We start from the raw sequence: 27,009 nt of genomic DNA, 5'->3' as shown, positions 1-27,009 counted from the left end.
AGAAATAAAAATGTAATTTTCATAGTAAAAAATAATTAGAAAAGAAAAAAAAAAAAAACCAACCAAACAAGCAATAAAAAATGATTAAGCTTGGAGATAATATACCATAAAATTATGGGAGCAAATTAAAAATGGTGGGACAGGGAAGGATTTATCCTTCCATAGTTGAGTCCAGGTTGCTTGTTGTAGGAAAGAAGAGGGCAAAGCTGACACATCAGCTTTACAGCCCCCTAGCAGTGTGTGCTTGCAGGAACTGGGGTAGTGGTGACTGGCTCCAAGCTACCCAGCACTCTCTTTCTGGGTGTAGATTTCCCTGCCCAGATCCCAGAGGGCCAGGGAGATGGAGCAGGGTGCTGAGAGCACTCCCAGCTGTCAGCACATCAACTTCCCTGCTGATGGAAGCATTACTTCTTTCCAAAGCACATGAGAATGGATAAAGCTCAGTGATGGGAAAAAAAATGTTAAGGGAAGGGTCTAAGGAAGTTGCTGTCAATTTGGAGGGACCAGCTACAGGGATTCAACTCTGAGTTGGGCAGGATTCCTTCCTTTCTGTCTCAAGTCAGCCATGACCACATGTTTTTGTGTCCAATAAATGTTATTGCCCTCGAAGGGCTCTTTCACATCCCATCCTGAGTGTTGTTTCATGAAAGGGTAATATTTTCTCTCCTGTCAGCCCTTGTTGATTTACATGCTAGTTTATACTCTCATTACTTGTATCTGTGTTTTATTGATTTATTCATTTAAGGCTATGATCTAATTTTTATTACATTAATTACACCTCCCTTTTCCTTCCTTCCTCTGAAAGACAAATTATCATCCATCTGATCCCTCTACTCAGAAGTCAGAAGCATATGTACTTGACTTGAAAGCTTCTCTGTTTGGAATTTACATGTAGCACTCTTCAAAGTAATAATATTTTCCAAAAGAGCCTAAAATATCAAAAACTATGATATGCCTTCACAATGATTTGGTTTTTTCTTCATCAGGAAATCTGTGGACGTTCCAAAAGCAACTGGCCATGAACCTAAAGGCAAGGATTACTGCACTTCAACATGGTTATCAATATTGCATATTTTCTGCTTAAAGGGAAACCACTGTGTTTGCAGGCACTTCTAGAACAGTTAATACTCAGATGGCCTTGGAAATGTCTAACAAATGTCTAAAAAACAGGGAAGTCAGAGAAGGCCTGAGCCTAAACTGGTTCATGTTGGTTTTGGCAAGAGTCCACCACAGAGTTCTGTACAAAATGACTTTGCCTCAAGTGGCTCCCTGGGGCTGTGTCTGATCTTTTCTCATTCTGCTATAACCACGCAGGAATGGCCCTGCAAGAGATGGGCAATCCTGGGAAACAGAGTGCACAGCAAAGCACTGGGAAGCAAGAGGAAACAAGGCAAATCAATTGCCACAATTGTTCTTATTTACTCTTGAAGCCACTTTTACAGTGCTTCTTATGTTAATAACTTTTACCAAAGTTCCTTATTGGCTTGAATTGATTAATTGATTAGGAAAATGGAATTTCTCCCAAGGTTAAAAAGCAAACCTGCAGAAGGAGGAAGCATGTCTTTGGTTCTGAAAGAAGACAATTGAACCACAGACATGCCTCCAGGGCATGCAGCTTCCTTTGAGCCATTCAAATCTGGGCACCTTGGAAATCCTGCTGCCAATCACACCATCAGAGAGCAGAAGCTGCCAAGCATTCAACAGGCTGGCTCAGTGTGTAGTACAGCTGCACTGCACACAGGCTTTTACTAATCAGGTGCTTTGAACCTCTGTGCTCATTATTTAGGATGCTGTAACACACATCCTAACTTTTACCATAAGTGCTTCTGAGTTCTACCTTTCCCACAACTTTTGACTACAGAGGAAATACCTCACCCAGTGGATTCCACATGAACTCTAAAGCCTAATCATGGCATATTTTTATCACATCCTGATAAATATTCCTTACCTCACAGCTACTGAGGTCTAAAGACACCTCCTTCAGATTGTGATTGCAAGCCAGGCCTAATAAGAGCGCTCTGAAAAAGATCAATTTTAGAACTGTTTTAAAAAAATAAAGGGCAGCTTTACATCATCATCTAAGTGTTCACAGGTTAATACACATATAATGCAAAGATTCATTTCAAAACAACACCAGCTGAGCAGGTATTTCTTAAATGACAATGGCAGCACAAGCCTGCCACACTCAGAGCACTCCAGGAGCTTCGAAAACTGCAGGGATGCAAGACTAATGAAGAAACTCTAATGCATCAACAGCATTTAATAACATTCATCAGAGAGAAATTTTCTTCAACATTTGCTTTCAAAGAGTACCAAATGATTATAAATGGAGTGTTCTGTCATACAATCAACCATATGAGCTCTCAGATTTTCCTAAAATCTAGGAAAAGTTAGGTTTTTAAAATACTCAAGATGCCATGCAGCCATCCACTTCAGTCAGGCACAATGCCTGTAACACTCAAAGGCTGGAGCATGTTCATTATCACAAAATTCTCCACTTTCACAACCCAACAAGTATTTACAGATTTCAAAATTATATTCCTATGCAATGGTATCCTTTGCCTTTAGGCAGATTGGCAGACACGTGAAATAACACATTAAGGTTTTCATAAATCCACTTATAAAGTTTTATAGAACTTTGTTTCCACATCTCAAAGTTAGTGTTAATATCACACTTTTATTAATACTGTCAAATGAGAAAGCACAACAGTATGTGTAATAGATAAGAAACAAACAAAATCTGTGTTTATCTTCTAATATCTTCAGCATAGATGCAGCTTTGAATTAATAATTCAACAGAGAAACAGAAGGACTTCCTTCTACAACTTCATTTCAGCCAAAAGCAGCTAACCAAGTGAATGATGCATGGAGATAAAAAACAGCCCCTTCTGATGAGCCATTTGTCTACACACTTGCTATGCAAGCAGTGTGTCAAAGCTACATTTGAAATGTGTGTGCCTTGGGCAGGTTTTTCATTTAAACCTATTTATATCTTCTGTCCTGCAGGTATAATCAGACCTTCCCTATTAACAACTCGTGCTTATTTACTTAAGCTATTAATATATAGGGGGAAGGAAGGGAAGTGAAAGTTCTGCAACAGTTCTCACAAATTTTTTGATGATCTTGTCTATCTTTCTTACCCAGACATGTTTTTTATTCAGTCAGTCTGGCTGATGGTTAGTTTGCAAAGAGCTTCCTAAACATTTCCAAGAAATAAAAAAATACAGTGCAAGCATAAAAAATGCAGATTAAAAGAAGAGACCCAGTGCTGCTTCAGTTGTACACTTTTCACAGGAATAAAAGGGGTTTTTTTCCTAACTTCTTCCCTAAGAAAATCCTCCTGTTTCTCAATTCTTTGTCAAGAAAAGATCACCAGCCTTCAAAGGGCCTGAAGGCAGACATAATAGACTTATACTTGGCCACTGTGTTTAAATCACACACATGGAGAGGTCTTATCAACTGTGCATGATGCAGAATACAAGAATTAGTCTTGTAATTAGCATTTGCATGAGAAGCATATCAGAAACTTTTCTTGTTACAGCACTGACAGACCAAAATACAATTTTTGGCAATGTCTGTAAAATTCAACAAAAATGCCACCTTACACTTCAATAAGGACAAGAGTACAAACTGCCTCAGTTTAAAATGGTGAAAAAAAAGAGTGAGCTGCAATGGAACATGAACTATATTACTTATGTACAAGGTATACCCTCTTCCCACCCACCACATGGCATCCTCATAGTACAGCTTTATCAGCAAACCTGCTCCCTGAAAGATTTGATTTACACTGTCCAAGCAAGTTCATGTCCTTCACAGGCTGCACTGATTAACCATTATCTTTAAACTCCCTGAGTTAGCACATGCAATTAAACATAACACAACTGTAGAGCTAAAGGGAGCCCATAAAGAAATCAAATAGCAATTAATCAGGGGAATTTGGAACTTAGGATGCCAGGAATCTGCATTTTATCTCTCTTTTTTCTCTTGATTGATCTTGAATCACACACTCAACTTGGTGACCTCTAGTTCACGGACACAAACCAGGAACTTCTCCTTTGTCACTGGACAGCTCCAACTCCAAAAGCTTTTTGACATAGGCTGATGTATGATGCCAGGAAAGTACTATTTTGATACACCATAGTATTTAAATTTTTCCTTCCTGGAGCCATCTCTCATGTGCTCTTGCAGCCTTGGCAATGACAACTAAGTCTGCCTGAAAAAAAGTGTTTCTATCTTCTTGTGTTTAACCAACACTGTGATCTTGATGGTTCTGGAGAAGTTTTGTAATTTGTTGCAGTTAAGCACAAAAGGCTGAGCAGTTGTCCTACAACACACATCCTCAGTCCTTTTAACACCAGATTAACATCCACAGGACATTTTTGAAGTGGATTAGTGAAGCCATGTAGGGTTTGAGAGGTAAAGCAAGGTGTCCTGCAGATCAAAGTCCTCTGTAGTGTTGTGACATATTCAGCTCAAACTGAATGAAAAATTTAGGTCAGAGAAAATGCACATCACAGAAATTACCAAAAAGTACTAACAGTTTCTGTCCTACCTCCTAGGCAGAGGTGAATGCTGTCACCAGAACAAAAGCAGTCCAGGCCAAAATACCAGACAGCTGAGAGTGGCATGGATGCTTTGAGACCATTCCCACCCAGCTGGATTTTCCCTGGAGCTTTCTGTGCTAGTGAAAGAGCTTTCTGCTCTCAGCTCATCCTATGCTCCCCATCACTGCCTCTTTACTTCCACCAACACCAGTCAGGCAACTCCCTCCAACCCAATTCAGCCAAATTGAACCAGATTATCTTAAACATTACCAGCAGCAGTTTTTTGCTAATGCATATTTTGACTGAAAAGGACTAGGAAGATACTATTTGCTGCCCAGCTGGCAGGCAGAGTCCCAAGTCTTTGGGATAAATTAATATAAAAACATCTTCTATGAGTACAGGCAATTGCACTCACCTCCTAAAATTTCTCACACTATAAGAGATACTCAACATGACAAGAAGAGAACCGTAATGAACCTTAATGTTTGGTGCTTGTCACCTTTCCTAATTTCTGGGGATACATTTAATGCACTACACTATTCTCTTTTTCCTCTCAAACCAATACTGTCTTCTGTAGCAATCACATCTATCCTTGCTTTTCTTCCCTGCTGTCCTCCACCACAGGATCAATAGCTCTAATTAATCAGAATCAGACATGTTTCAAAAAAATCACCTTCTGTTTGAATACACACCTGTATCACACATTCCTAATACTGGCAAAGTCTGAGCAAGCAGAACAACAATCAAGAGCATCACATAGAACAAAATGAAAGATCACAGCTAAAATGGCTCCTGCAGTTGAATATGGATTTCAATCCAGTGCATCTGACTCAACCATGAGGTTCTTCTTGCAGGTGCCAAGCAACAAGACAAGAGGCCACAGGCAGAGACTGATGCACAGGAAGTTCCACCTGAACATGAGGAAGAATTTATTTTCTGAGCAGGTGACCGAGAACTGGAACAGGTTGCCCAGAGATGATGTGGAGTCTCCCTCACTGGAGATACTCAAGAGCTGTCTGGACACAGTCCTGTGCTATGTGCTTTGGGATGACCCTACTTAAGCAGGGAGGTTGGAGCAAATGACCCACTGTGGTCCCTCCCAACCTGACCCGTTCTGTGATTCTGTGATATTGTACTGCCCTTGAAAAAATACTCCAAAACTGCATGCACTACTCTTTCTGCTGTTGCACTTGCCACCCTTCCCTCCCTTAGCTTCCTCCAGGATGTATCAAAACCTTTCCAACCCATTCTCACTAACTACTCTTTATATCCCACATCTCCAATTTTGCCATCAACTCCTGTCCATTGGATACTCCTCATTCCCCTTCCCTGTTCTCCCTCAGTTGGCAGGCTCCCAGCCACACAAGGATACATCCATGCACCTATATCCATACTAAGATTGCAAAATAGGTAGTGAACATGCCTAGGTGTCTGCTACAGATAAGGTTATGCATATTTTAATGCATATTAGTTAGGAAGCTGACACTTTGAAAAAAGCCTTTTCTTTAATTAAGTCAAATGAACAACAGTATTCTGCCTGAAACACAGAATGGCCTATCTAGACTAGACCTATCCATCTAGGCCTATCTTGACTTTAAAACACCCTTTTAAATTTCATGTCTGAAAATTTCAACACGGTTCAAATCCACGCACATCTCGAGAAGGGTGACAGTGCTACACAATTTCCCTCAGCCTGCAGAACCCATGAGTCACAGGCTGGGTGACACACAACAAGGAGACTCATCTCAGTTAGCATTCTTGGAAACAGCTGCCATTGACTCCTCCCGCAAAAGGACAGCATAGCTCTGTGCAATAGGTCTCTCCTCCCAAACACTGCAATAGGTTCTGTTTCATTATGGCTGCTGCAATAATGCAGTCCCAAAGGAATGGTGCTCACACAAGCCTATAATCCCATTTCACTGTGGAGCAGTTTTGTTACTAAACCACAAAGAAAGAAACATACCCCAAAAAAAGCTGACAGAAGCTAAACAACTCTGACATTCCCAGAGCAAAAAATATGATTAATAGTCTCAACTGCAAAATGGAAAGAACATTTTATGGATGTGTGACCATCACAAAACTCATTCTTCTAATATCAATAATATACAACGGAGGAAAAAAAAGAAGAAAGCAAAATTATTTCCCCTTTTTAATATAAGGCTCTCATATAACAACAATGCAAACTAGGTTTTAGGCACAGGAGAAAATGAAATTAAATTCTTACTTGAGAGGCTCAGGAGGGAGTTTAGTTCCTGAAAGGTTAATCTGCATCAAAGCAAGCGAGCTGCTGAAAAACTGTTTGAAGGAGGGAGGGACTTCTTTGCCTTTTCTGTAAGTAAACAGATTCATTAAGAAGTAGCATTTAGATACTCCTCATTCCAATAAATAGTGAATGCAAGCCATCAGAAATGTAATGATCTTTTACAGTTTAATTGCTCTACCTTAGGCAGTTCTGTAATCAGTGGCTCTCAATTAGCTTAGAATTATAATGTCATCAAAGTGTTGATTCAACAAACAATCCTCACAACTGCACTGCTGCACAGAAGACATTACTATCTACCTCCTGTTTGGTGAACTACAAAGAATGATCATTTAGTTCTGGTTGATAGTGAACATACATCTCACAAGCAGAAGATCAAACAGGACATTAACAAAACCCTGAAATTGCTTTTTCACCTCTCAAAATAATTACTCAATGCTAAAATACCTTAGCATCAATTAAGTGTCAACTCTGATAAAAACCCAAAGCTTCAACCTGAAGAAAATGGAAGCTAATATTTCCCAAAATGCAAGTACTCTAAAAAGTAAATGTTCAATCCCAAAGATTTTCAAAGGGAGTTGCTCTCAGAAGAAGACAAACAGGAAAAAAAAGCATTTGTAACCATCATCAAATAATGAAAAATACAGACTTTAAAAATCATATATAAAAAGGAATCAAGTCATCAGACTTCAAAGCCTGATGCTATGACCTTTAGAGACAAAAGATATATATATATAGATTTATATATATATATATATATATATATATATATATATAGACTTTCTGCTGCATTAGTATCACACAAACATATTAGACAAGGTAGCTTACTTTACAGGCCTTTAGCAAAGAGCAGAAAGGGAAAGAAAATATTTTGCTTAGAATAAATAGTACCTATTTCATCGAGCTCTAAGACTTCTAAGGCTTTATAAAAAAAGTCTCAGATTTATTCTTAAAAAGAAGGCTGCTACATGATTGCAAGAAATTATAAACCAAAATACTACAGGAGTTGAGGGTAATGACATTTAGATTGTACCTGTGAGAAAACAGAGTCCTTGAGAGGCTAAGGACAGCTAGATGCTGAAGACATCCACGAAGGAGGGCTCCACACACCTGGTTCAAAATAAAGGCAAATCATTTTACTTTATATTAACCCAAAAACATACCTAGGGATAGAAGGTGGGGAATGTTTCTTTGGTATTGAAATAGCCACAAAAATGGTCTTTACCATATCTAGTGCACACTCCGTGTTGGATAAATCCAGGTGAACAAGGGCATTTGGCTGGGCCAAAAAATTGTATAGGCTCTATAATTATTGGACAGAAAGAATTACAGATGTTAATATTTATATTATGACAACAGTTACTACCTGTCATTGCATTTTCAGCTTTTACTATAAAATCTACACCTGAAACTTCACCTAATCAATACAAGCTGTTTTACTTTTGCAGGCTATCTTCATTTCTAAATAGTGGGAAAATGAAACTCAGACTATACTTACCCAACATTTCTCTTAAAGCACAGGTCTTGTATTACTGCATTTAACCTTAGCAGCAGATGATAATTAATTGAGATGATAATTAAACAAAGATTTGTGATGTCACTCAGATTTCAGAAAGGGTAATTGGTTTGTAAGTTAAAGCCAGACCCATTAAATATGAGGGAAGCAACTTATTTGCGTCTGAAGTCCATGCTTAGTTCTTAATATCAGCTGCACATTACAGGTTTAAGGGAGAATATAGAAAAGGTAATAAGATTTTAACATTGATGGCTTCAGCACTGTATAAAATACATCATGTAAATGTTAGCATACGTAAAACTTCTTACTATACACTGTCTCTTTTTAGTCTCAGGGAGCAACACAGAAAGATAAAAGTATGACCTAATTCACAGAAAAGTGGAAAGCTCAACTCCACATGAAATTCAGCCAAACAGTGCACGCTTAAGGTTTCTAAAATAGATCCATTTTCCCAAAAATTAGGTCATTCAGCCCCTATACCTACAATACAAGAAAGCTCCCCATTTAAAAAATTTCTGTGCTTTCCTAGGGTTTAATTGCTAAATAACAGGATTTCCTTGCTCCTGTTAGAAAACATTCCTCAGATTAAGAGACCTCAGTATTAATAATGTTTATCTGTGAACCATCTCTCTGACAGACTAAGAAAAGCCTCACTTTCCACATTTATCTCTTAAAATATTGTAGGTAGACTTTAGGGTTTTTTTAAACACTGCCTGTCAAAGATTATTTATTACATTTTATTTTACCTTTTTTACATTATTTACTATGTTATTCTCTCAGAGTAACTCACTGTGTGTCTTTACAATAACTTACATTTATTTGCTACCTTTAAAACCCTTTTGTCCCACTGACCCTTTCACCTCATGTCTGAAAAGGCTAGTTCCCTGAATATGCTGATGAATCTGCAAGTAAGATACGTAAAAAAGTCATAAAGTCATATCTGACTGCACTTTAAATTATGAGATTGGTTGACTGTAGTTTTGCATCTTCTAGATGTTCAATATTCAGAATTCAAAACCTGACAGTTACATGCACATAACTTTTGATGAGAAAGAGAAATGCAAATGTAACAGTCAAAAAGTGAATTTATACAAATTGAGAAGTAAGTGGATTTCATTATGGAGGAAATAGAGTTTCACTTCAATGGCAATTGATAAACTGAACAAAGGAGTCTAAAAAATAATTACATTCTTCAAAGAATCATGGGTTTCAACAGCACGTGTCAAGGAGGTGCACAAATGTGTTTATACAAACAAAAATATTGAAAAACAGAAATTAATTCTTTACAAGCCAAAGGAAATAATTTGTTTCCAACCTACCAATGATAAATTTGCAATACTCTTATCATTAAAATGATGATGAGGACTTTTTAATGGCATTTTGTCACTTTCAAACAGAACTCAGAGAAAATTGTAAGTCCATTGAAAAAAAAGTGCACTTCTCTCATGTATTAGTAGAAGCCAAAGACTAAAGGCATGAACTAAAATAATGTGGACTTTTCTTAGCTGTGTGGGGCAGTTCTCTGACTTTATACCAAAGAGTAGAAATAAAATTGCTATTTGCTATCCCTCCTAAAACCGTACAGAAATAAAGGCCAAAAAGGATCAAACCCAAAAGGTGTTTTGCCTTTAATTAATCTCTGGCATTAATTAAAGCAGCCATTCATTCTGCCCCCAGAGGGAGGGAAGAGCTTACTGAGAGATCATCTCCGCGGAGCGCGTTCCCTGAGAGGTCAAGATAGACGAGCGTGGTGGCGATCAGCGAGTTGGCACTCAGCGACTGGGAAAGGCTGTTCACCCCTGCCAAAAGAGAGGCCACTCAGCTGAGCCAGCTCTACACAAAGCTGGCCCACAGCCTGCAAGTGCACAGTTTCACACTGAAGTTTAATGGCTTCCTGTTGCCATTGCTGTACTGTAGCTGAGGAACACAGATCACCAGGCAGATGTGAGAGCTTTCCCTGACACAGCATGCCCAGTTCCACCTGGACCATGCTCTCCAAAATTCCTGATGGAGTGCATTCCCAGGATGTATCCAGATCCATCTTCAAACAGACCTTAAAAAACACAGTTTACTCCATAATGTTAACCCAGTGTCTTCCTACAAACAATAATATTTAGATAAAACGATTTGTGGAAGTAGATGAAAGCATCTGTGGAAGACCAAGTACATTAACAATTATAATTGCCAGAACTTCAAAAGCAACTGATGAGACCTAGAAATTAAAAATATTTCAATTAATGTATTTGCCTGCGATTCCATAAAAATAGTTAATTAAAAGTACCAAGAGATGCATAAAGACTCTCAGTTGCTTATCAGAAAAAACACATATTTTTTTACATTAAAATTAAAAAGCTCACACTGGGAACAAACCAGTCAGGGCTTTATTCCACTGAAACTTTTCAGCTTTTCAAAATATAAATTAGGACATGGCTATTTCTGATTCCTTCAAATCTTCTTCTTTCATCTGAGGGCTCTGCAGCTTATCATAAACTTCTCAATTTACTGTAGATGGCCTTTGCTGCCTTTCAAGCACTACATGCATGTGTTTCTTACATGCATAAGCATCACTGTGTCCTTCAGTTGTTGTAGCAGTTTTTTAGTAAGTGCCTGGCCAAAGCTATAAAGAAAGCAAGTGATCCACTACACAACATTCAACAATTTCTCAGACCTGGTCAGTGAAATTAGATGGACATTCAATGGATGAAACATGTCCAGTCTTCACTTAAAAACTATTATGAAACTGATTTGCTAGTGAGGACGTGAAAGAAAACAGCTAGCAAGCTACTGGAGACAAAAATAGCTACACCAGTGCTTTAATTCTCTGAACTTTCAAATATTAAGAAAATCTCCCATATTAGTAGTATGGCTCCTGGTTTCAGGAGACTTTTGAAACTGGAAAATACCAAAGCAGAGCAACACCTTTGTCAAGTCTCAAGGTAAACTACAAACTAAAAGTTTTTAGAATTTCAAAATATCTAAAAGCTCTGTTTAAATGTTTGAAATTACAGCTTCGGATTCACTTTAGTGAGCATTCTCAACAACATTTACAAGCAACAACAACAAGAAGAAACAAATGCAATTTTGTTCTGGCTGCTCAGTGGTACCTAGCTGGGTTAAACTGAGCAATTCAGCATGTACAACCAAAAAGCAATTCTGGGAATTCAGAAGCAGTGTCTGAGTTTAAGGGAGAAGAAGAGCTATGAAACAATTCACGGTGTAGCTGCTTGTTTCATGCTTAAAAAGTGCCAACTGCTCAAAATCAGCCACATCAGTGAAGGCAAACAATGGGAATGAGGGATTTTTTTAATTAGCCTCTGGCTTGGGCTCAGAAAAGGAAGCTTTATCTTTGAATGAGTATACTAGAATTTTTCATTTAACCAGAATCTTCAAATCAATAAATTTATGTTTGAACTTCACACTACCTCATGGAATACTCTAACAGTAATCTCACTTTCATTTGCAGACAATCTTTTATGCTCTTTTACCACTCTCAGGAGGCTCAGACTGTTAATAGCTCTCAGGAACTTTGAGACACAGTATTTGAAGAAAGATCAGCTGGGAAGTTGCCACCTGAACTTCACTTGTCAATCTCAGAAACTTATCTCAAATAGAAAGCACTTTTAAAATAAGGTCAAAACCTGCAAGGGATAGTTCTGATTTTCTGAAAAGCTTAAAATAAAAAAAAATTAAAAAGAAAAAGAAGGGTTGGAGGAAAAAATATATTCTCTTTGGAGTCTACTGAATCCAAGATCCAAGGACTCTTTTAGACTTTCTCCACAGAAAGTATTACAAGTTCCAAAATAGCCTCAGAAGTTAAAGCCAAATCATTACTGTCTTCTTAAGTTAGAGAGAAACTGACAGCTTTGCAGCAACCTGAGTTGCTTCAGGTCCTAAGGGTTGTAAGAATTCCCATTTTAAGATGTGGCATATACTATTTTTAAGAGATACTGAGGAGCTGCCATGGGAGAACATTAATGGTAACATGTTACTCTGAAGGTCATCAGTATTAGACATACTGGAAAATATTTCCAGCTTTTGCTTAAAGATCGTCTTTAAAAAGTATGTTAAAAACCTCCAGATTCTTTTAATAACCTCAGAATTCACTTTCACTGACAAGAGTTGTGTGGGTGAACTTCATCAAGCTGGCATTCATTCTTTATGAAGAAGGAAATGTTGCTAGAGTGTTCTCTTGACTCAAACTTCACAATCACTTGCTGAAATAATTCAGCTCACATAAAGAAAAGTAGAGAATGAATGAACATAACAGAACTGCATAAATTTCTGTTAAATTCACAAGCATCTCATTTCAAGAGTACATGTTACATTGATCAAGATTCTTAATCAACTGTCACCAAAAACTCAGCAGTAGAAAACAACCTCAGAGTTTAATAAAGGTATTTTTAGTGAAAATAATTGTTTAATAAATCCATCTTAGGATTTAATGTTTACTTAAGCATAATAAGAGCCATAGGCAATTAACAACACAAAATCCTTTACTCCACCCATATTTCCTCAGGTCAAACCTTGAAGCTAAGGAGAATATAAGGAGAATCTGCAATTCATAGAGCAGTAATAAACAGGATAAAAGGGCATGGTTTCTATCTGTTATCAACTAATGTCCTTCATACTGTTAACTCAGTCATCTTTTCCAGGTCATCAACATCTACAAAAAGCAGCAATAATGTCAGTGTGGTTTTTCTATTTTTAACGCCCATTAACTATACAGGAGACCCTGGGTTTGTGCAATCTGTGTAAGAGGTCACTGCTTCTATTATTTGTAAAACAAATATGAAAAAAATCCTGAAAGCTTCTGACTTATGTTTAACTGCTGTTATTGCTTTTAAAATAAACAACCATTTCAATCACAACACCAAATCAGAAATTCGTCATTTATAAAACAAAGAAGTCTTTAGTCAGAGCAAATCACTCACCAGTCATTGTCACAATGCTTGATTTCATAAAATAACTGTGTACAAAACATTTAGAAAATTTCTCTACACATTTTTACTTTTTCAGACATTTTTTTGAAGCACATATGAAACATATTTTTCATGTCAATCCTAATTTCAGTTCTCCTTTATAATACAGGTTCAAACTTAACCCTAACAGAAGCAAGTCTGAGTTTATCAAAGTGCTGAAGGGTACTCAGAACCCACCCCAAGGTTCAGCAACCCAGGACTGCAAAAAAAGCAGCTGCACAGTTGAGAAAATACACACAATTAATTTTTAAAAACTATTATTTATAATCTGGTAAGAAAATGTATTTTTTGTATGTAAGTCTGAAAGTTTTAGAAGAGAAAAAGAGGCATATTCATAAAACATACCTTTAGGTGACAAGGAGGTTTTAGATAAATTTAAATGCTTCAGTCCCTTTGGAAGTTTGGCGAACTGGATGCTCAAAGATGACACACCTGTTGGGGGAGGAAAGACAAAGTTGATGTTTTCAGGTGAGCTCTGTGACCTCAGGTTTTCCCAGCAAATCTCAGCAGGGCAAACTGCACTGGTGACATTTGAGGAGGAACTGCACTCACTGTGCAGGTGGGCTCTGTCATTTTATCAACCTTTTACTGATGTAATCAAGATCCCTGCTTTGCTAACCACAGAACAGATAGGAAACTTTGCTTTTAACCATCAGTAATCCTCCTTGATTAGTTTAAAAACTTTATAATACACATATACTGCTGAGAAGGAGTCAAAGTGAAGCTATTACACACACCAAGCAGCCAGCACTTGGAAAATCTGGAACCTTTATGTTTCAGAAAAAAAACTAAATTAAAAAATCTAGGCAGGAACTAAACAATTGCATTTCACACAAAACTTCAAACTCTTTTTATTTCCTTTTAAAAAGAAAGGCTGTCAAGGCAAGAAAGGCACCCACATTAGCTAACATCACCCTCTTTTTCTGAGGCAAACCCTAAGAGCCTGACTGAAACCTTTACCAAGTCATAATGGCCACTTAATTCCCTTACAACAGCCTGCAGGCTACCAGCCAGGACACAGGCTTGGAAATGCAAGAACTGCTTGCAATCCTAAACAGTAAAAACCTATTAAGATGCTGACACAGACTGGACTACCTCAGCACAAATTCAACAAAAGATGAAAGCCATAAGAAGGCACTTTTCATTAAAGCCTTTACCCAGTGTGTCCAAGCTCTCCACTCCACAAATTTAATTCTTCATTTTAAGGAAAAGACTGAAATTTGATTAAGGGGGAACATCCTAAATAACAATGCAACTAAGCCATGAAATATTTATTAGAGGAATAAATCAACATAGAAACTCCAGGCTTAACCTGAGATGTGAAATACAGTCATCTACAGCAACTCACTTGGAGAGAAAAGGGCACAGAGAAAGAGGGTAAAACCTTTTACTTGGTTGAACACATTGTAAATGAAAAAGCTGATACCCTTTCTACATACACAGACATCAAATAGTCCGTGAAAATGTAGGTCACAAACTTACATTTACTCTGTTTTTATTCTGTTTTACTTATCATTGATAATGAAGGAGCAAGCTATCTTGCAGATACTGTGGTAGTTTTTTTTTAAATGCTCTCTATAAAAGCATGTTGTGTGCAATAGTTGTGCAGCTCAAAACAATACACAGTTTTTTATTTATATTGCTAAAACATTAGACCCATGAGACCTTGGAATCATTTAACATAAAGTACAATGGTAACCAGGTATCTTCACCAATTTTCAGCAAGAATTAATCAAATCATACTAACAAGATTCTATTTCATAGCTCTATAAGGACAATCAGTATCACTAAGGATACAACAAATGTAATTTTTGCTGTCAAGCATTTTGACTAAGACATGCAGCAAATAGTTTTACCTCTCCATCTTCGTATTTAGCTAACAAGTTGCAGTCTAATTATTGTTCTAGCCAAACTGAACAATTTGCACATCTTACTAGCACAGGAAGTAATTCATAGCTATAAGATACAGGAATCAGGTGCAGAAAAGAAAAAGTGCTTCTGGTTTCTCTGGCCCTTTAAGTCACTCATTTTTGCTAATGGCATAACAGAGATGAGAGTTCACATGGCAGAAATGGAGTTAGCTGCATCCAGGCACAGAGTTTGTAATTCGAGTACTACTAGGCTTCAGCAGGTTTGTTTTGCATTATATTTAACAAAATATGAGATTAGATTCTGATCATAGTAGAGCCAAAAGCAAAACTGCCATCACTTCAGTGTGGCTAGATTTTTACAGACAATATTGATAACCAACTTTCCAGGTGTTAGTCTCACAAATATTAACAGTACCATAAAGGACAGCCAAAAACAAATTAAGAGACTGGTCTCAGTAAAAAAATTCACTGTATATAAACACTGCACTGTATTTCAACTGAAGACAGGTCCTGTGCTTTAGGTAAACTAAACTGACTTCCCATGCTGTTGGAATATAGACAGTTGCATTAATATGTATTAATATCATGCCTTCACTTATTAGTACTCAACAATATACAATAGCTTAGTGTATGTTTGTGCTCATAAAAGGTGCAATATGTTCTTCTCCAGAAAACAAAGAACTCTGTGATTTCCCTTATAACTGCAAAATGATCTAGTTCCAGTTCCTGCAGATGATTTTTCAAAAGGTATTTTCCAAAATCCACATGTTTATATGAATCTCCACTTTTACTTGTGAAATCCTTCCTACCACTTCAGTTTACCAAAGTTTCACACAGGGAATTTTCTTAAACTGAAAAGTTGCAATATTTACACATTGTAATTTTAATTAAATTCTAAGTACTCTATAACCTATCTAATTCTAATGAAAAGGTCAAATCTTAATTGCATATTTGATAGGAGAGGCTGAGATAATGAAAAAACCCTACTAATTTCTCCAAGTTGTAGTGACTACATTTCATTTTTGTCTTATATGTGTATACTGTGGAATGGCTTGAATCTATAGGTTTGTTGCAAAGAAAGCACCCCCCATGGATATGTTTAAAAAATGAAAAAAAAAATCCCCTGCACTGTAGAGTACCCAATGTTTGGTCAACTGTTTTGCTTCCAATATAAAAATGAGTTCCTTTGGAAAAAAAAAAATCCAAGCCTTTCAAATAACACAACCTAAATACACTTCTTCAAAAGCAGACTCAACAATGTAGCAGCCTTTTTTCCAGCTTACAACAGACATTTCTGTAAAATGCAGTAGGCCTAGGGCACATTGCAATAACTTTCTTCAGCAAAGCCCTGGCTTCCATGTGATAAGAATTCTTAACAAGGACAAGCAGTGATCAGCAGGCAAAAGGGAATCAGAAGAGTTAAGGCAATTCACGTGAACAATTTCAAATAAAAAAATACAATAGGTTAAAAACAAAAACACTATCATATCTGCTTCTAGTCAAAAGAAAAATGATAAAGATGTAGAAAGGGGAAAAAAAAAACCTTCCCAGCTATTTTTCTCCTCACTGAAGCAGCAAGAAAGAAGAGACACCTACAAAATTCTATATTAACAGCATTCTGAGTCCATCAGGTTGCAATCAGAAAGAACAGCATCTCTATTTCGAGTCATGACAGCAAAGAGAATAGAAAATTTCCCCCAAACAAACCAAATAAAAGAAGAAAAGGTTCACTGTGTAAAATTCTTATTTTTCTTTTGGCCCAACAGGAGCACAAGATAGTCTGATCCCAGAACACTGTGTGCCTGGAATGCATTAAGTGAAGCAAATGGAAATCTCACATGGGCAGCACTGAAGGGTCAACTCCAGACAGAAAGAATGCAACCTTATTTTAAAAATAAATGCCTCTTGGGTGAAAAAAGAGTAGACAAGGGAGAGGAATGACTTGATATGTACTGAAATCATGCCTAGCAGTGCCTAGTCTGAGAAAAGCTGAGCTGTTCAGCTTGATTTTCCATCTTGTGGAATTAAGAGCACTTTGCTCCATAGGAATGCCAGTTATGCCAGTATTATTGAGCATCACCAAGACCTCACAACAGGGCAGGCTAGCAAAGAGCTGAGAAAAAGGGGTAATTTGCATACTGAAAAGAAATATGGCATTACAGCTGAAATAAAAACACAAAACCATCAGAAAAATACAGTCCAAGAAACAAAGTTGCCTTGTGCTTCATCTTTCAACTGATTACATGTTTTTAAAAATACACAACTCTTAAAAACTAGAGAGGTTTTTTTTTTTACCCTCTAGTCCTAAATAATCACTGTGTTCTATCTTCCTTTAAAATCTAGGGTTGGTTTAAGACATTTAAATATTTCTCAACACATCAATGGATCAATGGATATGCATAAGTCAAAAAGAATTGCAATTCTCAGTCATTTGTGAAGAACAGACATTTACAGTTGCATTATGCACAAAACAATAACCTATTTTTCAGGCAAAGCTGAACGGAGCAGCAATAATCCTAATATATTTTTATAGAAGGAGAAAAATGTAAGTAAGTGTTACAGTACCTCTGTCTTCAAGTGGATTGCTAGCAAGGTTGATCGTATGGAGTCCTGAGTTGGGATTATGGGCTAGGGCACTGGATAGTTTCTGTGCAAAATCCCTGCAGCAAAAAAAGAGAGGGAGAGAGAATCTGTTATCTCATCTGTCATCGGCACATTCAAAGGCTTAAAAGTATCAAGGGATGACTAGACACAAGTGGCCTTTGCTGCTGCAGAGCACTGACTGATTCCTCATGGTTCTAAACAATCCTTATCTGACTAATTTGCTATCTTTCACATATCTTTTTATTTATTCATTCTGTGACCTAAGAGACTGAAGAGTATACAATCAAAGCCTAAAATGTTTTGACATATCTGAAGGTATAAAATAGGGGTTGCACAGAAAAACCCCAAATGTGACCACATCTTCCATCTCTCTGCATGTCACAGGATTTGGATACATCAACTTGCACACCACCACCTCCTTCACTCACAAGCCATCCTGCTCACTTGCAGCAGCTTTCTGCCAAGAGTCACCCAAACAGACAGGCTATGCAGCATATTCAGAAGTATTTCTAAACCTGCAAAACAGCAGGAATAGCTCTCTCAAACAACAGCAGCACACTGATGAGCTGGTCTTCTGCTTCTTTTTAGAGTGAGAAGCACCAAAGGGTGTGACTGGCTGATCACAGTCCCAGCAATGGATCCGAAAGAGATGTGGAGCATCAGCTCTGTAACGCTGACCACAGCCAGGCCAGGGAGCACAGACAGCTTTGAAGGAACCTTAACCAACCATGGCAGGCAGATGTAGTAGCATGACCTCTGTTCTGAAGCCACTTGAGAGGCAAGGGAGCACTGCCCTGTCTGAAAGCACTTTGCTGCAACTGGCTGCCACTACCCACAGCACTAAGTTGAAAGCTAGCTTGGGTTTCCTTGCACACCACACTGTCACACTCTGGTGGAGACACATTCCTTGCATGAAATCAGAAGGCTGGTGTCTTATCATCTCTAGGACAAATCCTCAAACTTGTCCTTGCACCAACTGAGAAGGTATGATGTGATAAGGGATGAAAGCTACTGTGGGCCTTTGATAAAGTGAGGCTGAAACTTCAGTGTTCTTACTTCACCTAGGTTAGACACTAAGATAGAAAGCAAAATTGTGTCTTGAACTTCCTTCTTTCTCTCTCTGCCTTGAAGTACATTATTTCTCCTCTTGTAGGCCAGTGGTGGAGACCTAGCAAAATGCTAATTAACACTGCCCTCTTTCCTTGGAACAGATCCTGCCTACCATCAAACTCTGTGCTGAGAACCACAGTGGAGCATCCTCTTCAAGTATTTGGAAAAGAAAGGAGACTGAACAGCAATAGCCTCAATAGCTTTTGGTTACCTGCAGTTGCAAAGCTTACTGGAGTACAGAGATGCTCCAGGGAAATTTAGTTTCCCTTTGAAACCCTATGTCCTTCTGGGGCTAGAACTGGTTCCAGCACTGCAGATGTATGATGAAGGGCTGCCTTTAGGAAAAACATATTATCTTCCTAAAATACAGGCAGCATGTGAATAGAAACACTTAACAAAAGAACTTCTGTCTTGAAACTTTGCCATCTGACAGGCCCCAGGGTCTCCTGCTTTGCTACCAGCTGCTGCTGCAGAGGACTACAGATCTCCTGCAGGTCCTCAGTGACATTTGCCAACACTCTGGAAATCCTCCAGCATTTCAAATGGTGCTAGATGCCTGCCCTTAGGCAACTGAATCAAGCTCCTTATGTCCAGCCAAGAAAAAATGAGGTTTTGAGTTAAAAAGCAACAAACCCTTTCCTCTTGAGGAGTTTCCTCCTCTTCCTTTATCCCTAACAGATTCTTGTCATTACAATACTTTTCCTATACCTCCAGGCTTGTTTACAAACTCTGCTCCAGCTTTTGCCAACAATATAGGCAGGATTACCAGAATGTTTTGGACAACTAGAGTGTGTGGGACCTATTTAGCAAAGGCACAGCAAACCAACTTCCACCAGAAAGCACTTGATTATCTATATTGCACTCACAGGGCTCCAAATCTCATTTTGGAAAAAATAATACAATAAATAACACACACTCCATGTGCAGCCTCTTGCATAAACAGAGGCACCTTGGCTCTGCTCATGGGGGAAGATCTCTTCCCCTCCTTTGTTCACTATTTGTTTCAAGTCATAAAATTGGTTATGTCTTTTGGCTGCACACTTATGAACAGAGCATGCAGAGTAAGTCTGAAACTTTCTATAAAGCATCAAGCTTGCTCTGTTTGCGTTACACAGCCATGCTTGGCTGAAGCAAGCTTATTCAGGCATGGTGGTAAAGCCCAAAAAGATTCAATTTAACTATACATACAACAGACTAAGCATATTTCATCAAGGGAAAGAATAGTACCAATCTGGAAATCCCAGAACAAAACAAAACAATTCCTTGAGATCTGTCTAGACAACATCCCTGCAACAGAAAAAAAGGATGTGTGTGAGAAAGCAACAGTATTAGGTCTAAGGACATTAAGATCTTGTCAAGAAGGGGAAGATAAGACTTGACCTGACTGTCAAAGGCCTCTGGATACCAGCAACAGGCACTTCTGTTGTTCCCTGCATGGCAGCTGGCCACTCCCTTTGGACCAGGGCTGCACGGGGCAGTGTGAAAGGAGGCAGGAACATTCTGCCTGCCAGCATTCACAGAGCATGTAAGCACAACAAATAAATCACTTCCACCAGCTCCTGCAAACAGGCCTTAGCAGACTGGGAAGTCTGTCTTGCAGTCCCATGGAAATCACAGATATCCTACCTTGGAAAGGACTCCCAATGATTGAGTCCAGCTCCTGGTGCTGCACAAGACACCCCAACAATGCCACCATGTGCCTGAAATTGTTGTCCAAAGGCTCTTTGAGCTCTGACAAGGTTAGGGCCATGATCAGTGCCTGTGGAGCCTGTTTCAGCACCCAACCACCTTTTGGAGAAAGAATCTTTTCCTAATATCCAAGTCCTTGCCATTTAATATCTCCCAACGGAGCAGGCCAAGGGCAGCTCCCACCATACACAGATTGTGCCTGTCAGACCAAGCTGCAAAGCCTGGCAGACACCAAAGCCCAGCCTAATCAATAGGCTGAGGTGCCCACTCAAAAATCAGTATTTTTGTTATTACATATTGTCCCATTCCTCTAAAATACTTTAGGGATTAACTCTCTTTTCAAGTTCATTTTTTGGGCCAGGCTGAATTACTCTGCTCTCCCTGAAATCAGGGCATCACGTATGTTGATTAAAACATTTACCAAAACATTAGTGATTACTATATGCATTGAAGCCATCCAGTGTTATCTAAACTGCATCCTTTATGTGCAGTTAAAGCAATAGCAATGGGGATAAAATTTCCAAGAGCATCTAAACTGGCACAAATCTTATCAGACAGGGGCTTTCATTTGACATCCTGTTTTTCCCAACAGGAAGTTCACACTTCCCTAGTTCTGGGTCCTTATTACTGCTACTGCACAATAGTTTGCTGTTTCATCATTTGGGAGGATGACAAGTGTTTATGAGGCTGTGGCCCAAACCAAACCACAGATATGAGTGGCTGAAGATAGAAAAGAACAGAATCATCTTAAACTGACTCTGCTGCAGGAAGAAATATGCTCTTGCAGCTGCTAGGGTTATTTCTTACAGCTTTACTCTTGGTAGCTCTTTCTTAACCCTGGTTTGGCATTCTATCACAGCTCATTAAAAATGACTGGTCTGTAAGCCATGGGAAGGAAGATAGCCAGCAACAACAGGATCTCCTAGCAAACAGATATGAGAAACGGCAAAACTGACAAATGCATCCTTGGCAAAAACAGACAGTGTTGATCAGAACAGATACACACCAAGGCACAATGCCAAACACCCTGCATGTAAATGGAGACATGAAACCAAAGTCATAGGTTGATTATCTGTCAAGTCCTGTTAAAACTGAAAGCGGTTAATCCAACTGTGATAAATTAAGGTAGGCAACATGCAAAGGTAGTCAACATATCCTTTAATATTAATGATTATCACTAGATTTCATGGCACATACTGGAAGAAAAATGAAATTAAAACCAGGGGCTTATGTTTGAATGACAGCTATTGAAGACAGTGCACAAGTGATCAGAAAGTTCACATATTATTCCAAACTCAACCTCAAATTTCTTTGTCTCATGTAGGCAATTTTCTTGTAAAGGCATTTCAATGCAAAGTGCACTTTAAAAAGGAGAAAAAGACTTCAACAATGGAAGAGGAGACAATGTAAGGCACACCAACTATCTCCCCTGTGCTTGTTTTGCTTTCTTTGTAATTCTGCTATTTGTGTTCTGCTTCTCCTACCTTTACACTGCTTTTTTAATTAAAAAAAAAAATCATTAGTTCTAGAGTTTATGTTGTCTACATTGTCTTAGCCACTATCCTAATACCAAATCAAGTACAAGTACACAAGTACTGTAAGTACAAACTAGCACAGCTGCAAGTAACTTGAACTTTGCTTCTATTTCCTGTGAAGGGGGGGAAAAAAAGCAAATACCTAGTAACTACAACTTACTGTAGTAAAAAATGTGCAAGGATTTAATTGTATGGCATATTTCTGTCTATGTCAAGCCATCAAACTTACTGATCTACTTTTTTCAAACAAAGTTGTTCATGTAGAAGTCCTGTTATATTTGAGCAGACAGCAATCCACATTAAGATAATATCAGCTCATTTGGAAATAAGACAACAATGTGCTATGCAAGATGGAATAATATGTTTTTTTCAATAAAATGTAAACCACTGTTTTTAAATGATAAAAAGGTGTTGATACTTCTATTGGAGCCATATTTGGAGAGGAGCAGTATGAGCCAGTTTAAGATTTATGGTCTCTTTCAATCACTTTGCTACACTTAGCACAAATCTCCAGGCAGAATCTTAAAAACCACCAGTTTAAAGGCATTTCTTGGACATATGGACCCTCTGGCAAACCTGATAAAAAGCTTGTGATTAGAGTCTTGTCAGACAATGAGCACAGCATTTTTAATGCTTATTCTGGCTGACATACATCATGCATCCCTTTCAGTGGGAGCAAGCAGCATCTAAAGCGACATTTCAAAGGAATTACTTACGTTCTAAGCCCAGCATTCTCTAATACCAGTTCTTCCAAGCGACTCGACCTACTCACCACTCGCAGTATCTGCTCACAGAGATCAGTGGACTGCCACAGAAAAGACAGAACAGTGTTAAAGAACACAAACATGGAACAGACAGTTATTGAGTTAAGCTGTACATCAGCTGTAATGGGATCCGGGCCACAACCATCTTCTTGTTATACATAAATAGGAAGTAAAAATACTGGAAACATCCAGGAGAGTCAACAGAAGACTTCTGCAAAAGACTCAAGAGAAGCAGGAGGCAGACTAAGAGCAAATAACTAATGAACCAGGCCACTTAATCAAAAGGGGCAGAATTTCTATAATGACAGTGAAAACAACGTAAATCATGTGGTTCAGAAAAATCTCTCACTTAATTTTTAAAGAAATCTTATTCCTATGCGTTCTACTCCTGCAGAAAAAAGTAGCATTCTCCTTAGTGCTAAGGAGAATAAAGCCTGACCAGGAATGACAATTCAACAGAAAGAAAGATGTTAGAAGGCATAAAACAACAACAACAAAAAACTCCCAAAAAACCTCAGGAGCAAAAGTACCCTAGCTAGAGAGGTCCTCCAAAGACTCCCAAGGACTAGTGGTTAAGGGCCAGTATATTTGAGTATGAATTCCTCCAGCCTATGCAGAAGTAAATCCCAGCTCATGTTCTTACTGTTGTTGGATTCTAGAATTTGCAAGTGCCATGAACAAAAAATGACAACAAAAGTGTTTGCTCTGGTCATTCAAATAGAGATAAAACTGTAATCATTCAAAAGCCATGCAATGAACTCTGTACCTCATCACCTTTTATTATAAACTTTTATTTTGCTTCTGGATTTGACTTTGCTTTTTCCTCCCAGAGCTCACACTAACCAGTGTTCATGTGATATCCAAAGCTGAATTTCAGTCATGATCATGAAGTGCTGAAACTATTCTGTTATCTGCCTTTAAAAACAACAATGTGACATTCATACCAGGGATATTTTTGTCTCTAATGACCCTCTGACATTTTCTAGTTTGTGTGTTTTTCAGGGTTTGGGATTTTTACTTTCAAACATCCAAAAAACAAAAAAAACAAAAAAAACAAAAAAAAAAAAAAAAAAAAAAAAAAAAAAAACCCTGAACAAAATAAATCTTCTCTACCACACACATAAAATCTTATTAATTCTTTACACAGTAAAGGTTGACAATTTTTGGTGAAGACTGCCAACTCAGCCATCTTCCCAATACTTTCTTTACTATCCATGTTCTAATAATTCAGAATATTATCACAATCTTTCTACCGTAGTGTGACTGCAAGTGGAAAGCTTCATGCCTTTACTATAAACCACTGTGGGTACTGTGTATCAAACACAATGTGTATCAGAGTGGGACTGGTGAAACACATTGCACTTGATGGCCTCCGGATATGTCTGACCTCATAATGACCCTTGGCAGAGTTCTTATGGCATGGATTCACTGTCCAACAATCTACATTTTCTTCATTTTGGACTTAAAAATTGAATGTGTGGAAGGTAAGAGGTTTGGGGTTTTTTAAGTAACTGATGCATCTTCTAGACTGACAAAGTTTATTTGTTTCCCATTGGAAAGTTGCTAAGAAAAATCCCCGAAACACTCACATAAATGTATCTCAGATAGGTAACAGGGCCAGGTTTTATTCTAAGCAAACTAAACCAGCCAGTCTTCTAACTAAGCAAACTATCTCATTTCACTGAAGCAGAAACTGATTAATTGCATTGTATCTTTTAACAATGTTGATTTTTAGAGCAAACTACAACAGCACTAAAAATACCACCAGCTTCATTCCATGCATAACTTTGAGAGAGATGTCCCAGCAGGAAAGAAATTTTTTGCTTATTCTTTTGCCAAGAATCACATAAGTTCCTACTGAATTTTCATTGAAAATGATAGCTTAGGAATATAATGAGAGCTTTACAGATCAATAAAATGGCACCAATTTAAACAAGATTAAACTTAATAAGAATTTTTAAAGGCAAAAGCTTCTGGAGGCAAGCATGAAAGCAATTTCTCAAACAAACCACTAACTCCACCTGTGACTAGAAACTTTCAGATTTAGAAGAAATAGCATATTTTGATACATTTAAATTGTCGCTGAATTACTGCTATTCTTGGCCCTTTTTTCAGTACTTCAACTTGTTTAGACATGCCTGCTTTTTGCTTTTAGGAATGAAAACTGATATGGAAAAATACTGGTGCCACATGTCAGTGCTTCAGGAAACTGGGAGAGAAAATCATCAAGTTGTAATGAAAATTACACAGAAGAAAGTGCTTTATGCAAGAAAAAAATCCCCAGAATCTTGGCATTTTCTTTTCACCTCCAAAAAGCAACTAAGATTTCTGGCTGCTTTAAATTAGTTTCCTATTCGTCACATAGTATTGTTTGGGGGAGTCAGCAATGCCTAATGAAGTTTTATGGGCTACTCCTATAAACCAACGAAGTTTTCCAACTATATTACTTGAAATTTTGACAAGACCTGACTCTTTGCAGTGTTTTTATGGTGCTAATTGACTATCCAACAGTTTGCTTTTTCCTGATATGATTCCAAGAAAATAAAAATTGGCAGTAGATTGCCCAGTTGTACTTGCCTAAAAAATTCCAGTTAAAATTTCATTTTAAAAAATCTAATAGCATCCTTTAAAACACAGCACAGCCTGGTAGAAGCAGATAAATTGTTTCAATTTATTACTTACTAATTTCAGATCCTTGGAGGACAGCTTTGTAAACCACTGATTATACTCCAGAGCAGCAACTATAGGTATTAAGTCTCTAGAAAAAGAAAAACACTTTTACACACATTTCATGTAACTGTCATTTGAAATAATCTCCTAAGTGTTCTTCCATGTCTCATTCCCCATAGTTTTACAATGCTAATTGCCTACCATCCCCATTGTAGAAAGCTCTGCATTCTAAAAAACAGCAGCAGCAGCTGCATGTCTTCCTCTTATTTTAATAAAAATTTTTGACTGGCCAACTGGCATCCATTCTAGCATGAATTTTAAAATCAGGAATTTGTCTGGGCTGCCATTCCTACTTTTAGCATAACTTTTTCTTCAGTGAGATGTTTAAGCTTCCTAATCACCTCTAATTATAATTTAGCATGACGCTAAAAAGCTTTTTTGGCAGTCTGATGATTTAATATAATTCCATGACTGAATGCTTCTAGAGAACACCTCCTTGTCTCATCTCTATAGTTAAATTCCCCCAGGAAACAGGAGACCTGCAACAGGACAATTCCACATTCAGCACAAACCCTCCTTAATTGTAAAAGGGATTTCACAAATGAAATTCTAAATTATTCCCATTTTCTTCATTCCAAGCCTCTTAACATGATCTGCTCTTCCCCTGTTAAGTTTCTCCAGTAGCAGACGTTGATAAATGTCACGTCTGTACACTACCCCCCCAGCAGAATCATTCATCAAGCACTATCACACCATTTAGCAATGCACCACTTAGATAAGTTTGGTGCTGCATATTAAATACTTATATACACTTACACACAAGCTTAACAGGTCCTTAGAAAGCCCTTGTCTTTATAATGAAATGAAGAGCTGTAACATACACAAATTTATCAAACCAGCAAAACATTGCCATTCAAGCCTGGTTTTCTACAGAGAAATTCAAAAGTGTTGGCTTTTATAAGCTATTCCAACCCCACCTCCCCAGCTCTTATTCAGGACATGTGCAGGTAGGCACAGATCTGCACTGAACACGCAGCACTCTTCTCCCATCTTCTTTTTATTCCTCCCCTCCTCCAGCTTTCCTATGCAAACATGCAGACACTTTGGGATGGTTGCTAAACCCAGAGGAAAGCCAGGAGACAAGGAGACATCACGTGGACAAGCATTCCCCAGGCTATACTGGGAGCTGCAGTAGCTAGATTTGGAAGTACAAGCATCACTAAGGTAACAGATCGAAGGTGCAGCATTTTGCAGCAAAAGACTGTAGCCCACCAACTGAGGAGCTCATGCAAATAGACCATCTTCACACTCCTGCAGAGGAACTAGTGTGGGGTGCCCTTCAAGGATTTAAGCCATCTTTCCATCCTGTTCACAGCACACATCACCCTGTGTGGTGAATTCATTTCCACAGGCACAGCAGAGACTCAGCAGCCTCATGGAGTGTATAGATTTATTTCTGTCCACCAT

At 38.1% G+C, this 27,009-nt stretch overlaps 1 protein-coding gene across 2 annotated transcripts in view; it reads right to left on the bottom strand.

Annotated features, from left to right (window-relative positions):
- CARMIL1 (capping protein regulator and myosin 1 linker 1) overlaps positions 1 to 27,009 on the bottom strand; it is a 187,660-nt gene that overhangs the window by 70,044 nt on the left and 90,607 nt on the right. For both annotated transcript variants that reach the window (XM_056483863.1, XM_056483864.1), the window contains exons 9-17: positions 25,555 to 25,630; positions 22,825 to 22,913; positions 17,736 to 17,830; positions 13,645 to 13,731; positions 10,016 to 10,119; positions 8,030 to 8,107; positions 7,838 to 7,914; positions 6,769 to 6,873; positions 1,949 to 2,018 (exon numbers count right to left, since the gene is read on the bottom strand). In XM_056483863.1, coding sequence (XP_056339838.1) covers positions 1,949 to 2,018; positions 6,769 to 6,873; positions 7,838 to 7,914; positions 8,030 to 8,107; positions 10,016 to 10,119; positions 13,645 to 13,731; positions 17,736 to 17,830; positions 22,825 to 22,913; positions 25,555 to 25,630 — 781 coding nt within the window. The remainder of the gene's footprint in view (positions 1 to 1,948; positions 2,019 to 6,768; positions 6,874 to 7,837; positions 7,915 to 8,029; positions 8,108 to 10,015; positions 10,120 to 13,644; positions 13,732 to 17,735; positions 17,831 to 22,824; positions 22,914 to 25,554; positions 25,631 to 27,009) is intronic.

The sequence above is a fragment of the Oenanthe melanoleuca genome, chromosome 2 (genome assembly GCF_029582105.1).
Source record: "Oenanthe melanoleuca isolate GR-GAL-2019-014 chromosome 2, OMel1.0, whole genome shotgun sequence".
NCBI lineage: Eukaryota > Metazoa > Chordata > Aves > Passeriformes > Muscicapidae > Oenanthe > Oenanthe melanoleuca.
This window is presented reverse-complemented; position numbering and strand designations above follow the sequence as displayed.